At 57.8% G+C, this 4,416-nt stretch overlaps 1 protein-coding gene across 1 annotated transcript; it reads left to right on the forward strand.

Annotated features, from left to right (window-relative positions):
• Positions 1-1,512: 1,512 nt before the first annotated feature.
• LOC113980088 (zinc finger protein 664-like) lies at positions 1,513-3,642 on the forward strand (the record flags this gene model as incomplete). Its single annotated transcript, XM_027707345.1, has 2 exons — positions 1,513-1,596; positions 2,467-3,642. Coding segments are annotated over 2 exons (1,260 nt in total), but the record flags the coding sequence as incomplete, so codon positions are not given.
• Between the last annotated feature and the right edge of the window lie 774 nt (positions 3,643-4,416).

Consider the following 4,416-nt stretch of genomic DNA (forward strand, 5'->3'; position numbering starts at 1 on the left):
GGAAAGGAGGTTGCAGGGGGGTCTTAGTGCAGAATAAGGGGGTGCCAGGGGGTTCCTGTGGGCAGGAATGGGGGTTTCGGGGTGTCCCAGAGTAAAGGCAAAAGGGGGGATGTAGAGAGTGGGAGAGGAGGCCCAGGGGGTCTCTGGGGTCCTTGTGTCCAGGAAAGGAGGGTGCAGGGGCCTGGAGTGTGAGGGAAAGGGGGTTGAGTGGGTGGGGAGAGCCGGGATGTGCAGGAAGGGCAGTTCAGGGGGTGCCGGGTGTTGAGGAAAGGAGGGGTTGGGGAGTGGGAAAGGCAGGAGTGGGGGTGGAGGGGGTGGCAGGGTGAAGGAGAAGGGAGGGTGTGGGGACTTGGAGAGGTGGGATGGCTGGAAAGGGGTTGCAGGGGGCCCTGGAGTTGGTGAAGTGGGTGCAGGGGGTGGTGGTCTGGATAAGGGGGTGCAGGCGGATCTGGTCTTTAGGAATGGGGCATTCAGGGGGTCCCTGGGCCACTCCGGGACCACCCTGCAGGATAAGGCAGGAGTGGGGAAATGGGGAGACAGTGAGATTTGGGGGTCAGGGTGGTCCCAGGGTCAAGGAAAGGGAGAAACGGGGAGAGCTGTGAGAACTGGGAAGGGGCTCCAGGGGGGTCCCGGAGTCAAGGAAAAAGGGGATCTGGGGGTGAGGTGGGATGGCCAGGAACGGGGGTCCAGGGGTCCCCAGGGTGAAGGAAACAGGGGGATGGAGGGACTGGGAGAGGTGGGATGGTGAGGAAAGTGGGGGCATGGGGGTCCTGGAGTCAAAGGAAGAGGGGTGTGGGGTCTGGAAAACTGGGACTGGCCAGGCAGGGGGGCCCCAGGCCTGGAGGAGCAGGAAGAGGAGGAGGAAGAGGCGGTGGGGGCTGCTGAGACCCCCGGAGTGGGGAGAGCGGAGAGGGGCGATCCCGGCACCGCGGGACCCCCGTCAGCCTGGAAGGAGGGGGGGAACCTGCAGAGAGGGGAGGGTTGGGAGTGCAGGAACCCTGAACTGGGGGCCTGGAGAGGGGGTACCCTTGGGAGCCCTGGGACACTGAAGTGGGGAGCTCGGAGAAGGGGGAGTGCTGGGACCCCCGTCAGCCCAGCCAGGGGGACCCCAGAGAGAGGGGAGCTCAGAGAAGGGGGACCCCCGGGATTTCTGGGACCCACAGCAGCGTGGAGAGGGGGAGACCCCATAGAGGTGGGACCCCTGAGAGCCCCAGCACCCCAGAGAGGGTTGAACCCTGAAGAGGGGGAACCCTAATACACGTGGGACCCCCAACAGCCCAAAGAGAGGGGACCCCCAGAACGCCAAAGTGGAGAGACTTGATAGGGGGAATTCCTGGAAGGGTTTTTTTTGATCTGAATCTTGGAGTTCTGGGGGGGTTTTTTGGGCTGAACCTTGGTGTTTAGGAGGTTTTTATGGACACAAGGTGCTTGGTGACTTCTAGAGATGGACTTGGGCAGGAGGAGCCCCCAACCCAACGCGCTCCCCCCTTGTTTTTCCCCCCACAGCAGGATTTCTTCTTCCCAAAGCTTGGCCAGATGAAGGAGGCTGTGAGGAAGAGGAAGATGCTGCGGGCCCCCTGGGCAGGTGAGGAGGAAGTCAGTGCCCCTTTGCCCTGTCTTGTCCTGTATCTCCCAGCCGAGCATCGCCCCCGGCTGCAGGACAACCCCGCTGCCGCCGCCGTCCTGCCGGGGCCGGATTTGGGGGGATGTCCTTGGCCTTCCCTCTGGGCCGGAGGCAAATCCCCTCCCTGTCCTTCTTCCTTCCTCTCCTTGTTCCTTTTCCTTCCTTCTTCCTTCTCCTTGTTCCTCCCTCTCCTTCCTCCTTACGTTTTTTCCTTTCTCTCCTTCTTCATTCTCCTTCCTTTCTCTCCTTTCTCCTTTTTCTCTGTGTTCCGTCTTCTCCTTCCTTTTCGTCATTCCTTGTCTCCTTGCTCCTTCCTTCTCTCAGGACCAGCATGGCCAGCAGGACCAGGGCAGTGGTTCTTCCCCTGTACTTGGCACTGGTGAGGCCACACCTGGAGTGCTGTGTCCAGTTCTGGGCCTTCTTCTTCCTTCCTTCTCCTTCCTTCCTTCTTCTTCCTTCCTTCCTTCTTCTTTCTTCCTTCCTTCTTCTTCCTTTCTTCTTTTTCTTCCTTCCTCTCCTTGTTGCTTTTTCTTCTTGTTCTTTCCCTTCATATTCCTTCTGCTCCTTCCTTCTCTACCCTCCTTCCTCTCCATCTTCCTTCTCCTCCCCCTTCCCTCTGGGCCAGAGGCAAATCCTCTCCCTGTCCTTCTTCCTTCCACTCCTTGTTCCTTTTCCTTCCTTCTTCCTTCTCCTTGTTCCTCCCTCTCCTTCCTCCTTATGTTTTCTCCTTCCTCTCCTTCCTTCTCTACCTTCCTTCCTCTCCATCTTCCTTCTCCTCCCCCTTCCCTCTGGGCCGGAGGCAAATCCCCTCCATGTCCTTCCTTCCTGCCCCAGGCCCCGAGCTGAGGACGGAGAGCACGGAGGACAAATCCCCCCGGCAGACCCTGGTGGGAGAGGCCGTTTTGAACGGCTCCACGGTGCGGGAAGGCAGCGGGGAGGAAAAGCCCCGGAGATCCCCCCGGAGGAGGGGCTCCAAAGCCAGCCCAGGGTGCTCTGAGGAGGAAAGAGGCAGCCTGTGCCGGGAAGGCGGCCGGAGCTTGAGCCGGAGCTCCGAGCTGGTGGTGCAGGAGCGCGTCAGTGCCGTGGAGAAGCCCTACAAGTGCCCCAGTTGTGGGAAGAGCTTCAACAGCAGCTCCAAGCTCCTCGCCCACCAGCGTGTCCACACTGGGGAACGGCCCCACGAGTGTGAGGAATGTGGGAAGACCTTCCTTTATAGCTCCCACCTCCTCACCCACCGCCGGGTGCACACGGGGGAACGGCCCTACAAGTGTTTGGAATGCGGGAAGGGCTTCGCCGTCAGCTCTCGCCTGATCTGCCACCAGCAGATCCACACTGGGGAACGGAGGCCCCGGCCCTACAAATGTGGGGAATGCAAGAAAAGCTTCACATACAATTCTGAACTCGTCACCCACCAGCGCGTGCACACAGGGGAGAAACCCTACGTGTGTGGGGAATGCAAGAAAAGCTTCACATACAAATCTCAACTCGTCACCCACCAGCGCGTGCACACGGGGGAGAAGCCCTACAAGTGCTTGGAATGTGGGAAGAGCTTCAACATCAAATCCAACCTGACCCAGCACCAGAAGACCCACACTGGGGAACGGCCCTACCAATGTCTCGAGTGTGGGAAGAGGTTTCGGAGCAGCTCGGGTCTCCTCAAGCACCAGCAGACGCACACGGATGAGAGGCCCTTCCGCTGCACCGACTGTGGGAAGGGCTTCAAACAAAACTCCAACCTCATCACCCACCAGCGCAGCCACACTGGGGAGAGGCCCTACAAGTGTGGGGAGTGTGGGAAGAGGTCTCGGAGCAGCTCGGATCTCCTCAAGCACCAGCAGACGCACACGGATGAGAGGCCCTTCCGCTGCACCGACTGCGGGAAGGGCTTCAACCAGAACTCCACCCTCGTCACCCACCGGCGCATCCACACTGGGGAGAGGCCCTACAAGTGCAAGGAGTGTGGGAAGAGCTTCACCTGGAGCTCTACCTTGACCAGACACCAACAGACCCACCAGTAAGGGAAGCTCTGCAAGTGCCCTGACTGTGGAAGAGCTTCATCTGCTGCTCCAACTCCATCAGCTGTCAGAGGATCCACTTTGGGAACAGGCTTGGTGACCCACATTCCCAGTGACCCACGCTGGGAAGACCCCTGGCTGATGGACTGTGGCAGGATAGTCCCAGCCTGGCCAGACCCAAGGTCCAATCAAGCTCATCATCAAGCTGTCACGCAAGATCAGCTGCTGGAGCCAGGGTGTTGTCTCGGTGTTAACTCTGCTGAAACCATCCTGGTTGGTCCAAGGTTGAACACACACCCTGCTGGTTGAAGTCTGAGTTGACAGATAAGCTGAGAGCTGACCTGGAAAGGCGGAATTGGCAATCACTTTATCTTGTAAAAAGTCCACTCCCCTGTCATGCAGTCGGGTTCTTTCTGACAAAACCCTCCCTGGGGAGTGTGTGGAGATTTCTCCCCTGGCTGGGGACGCCCTCCAAGGTCAGTCCTCGAGGCTGAGAGAAAGAGATCTCCCCACGAGCGTTGGTCTGGGTGAGTTACATCAGATCTCTACTTAATAATTATTTCTGTTTGCCAGCTTTAATAGAACTGCTTCAATAAATGCTTTGTTACAGTGCCCTCTACTACTTTATGCTATATATGACTCTACTAGTAGATTTTTAGTGTTTATATTGTTTTAGTGTTTCTGTTGTGCAGTAAATAGTTCTGATTAAGGTTTTTGTCTGATCATTTGTATAAAGTACATTCTTCATTTTATATAAATATTCTTGTTTTGCCATCA

This window comes from Neopelma chrysocephalum, unplaced genomic scaffold (genome assembly GCF_003984885.1).
Source record: "Neopelma chrysocephalum unplaced genomic scaffold, ASM398488v2 Primary Assembly neopelma1_92189, whole genome shotgun sequence".
Taxonomy (NCBI): domain Eukaryota; kingdom Metazoa; phylum Chordata; class Aves; order Passeriformes; family Pipridae; genus Neopelma; species Neopelma chrysocephalum.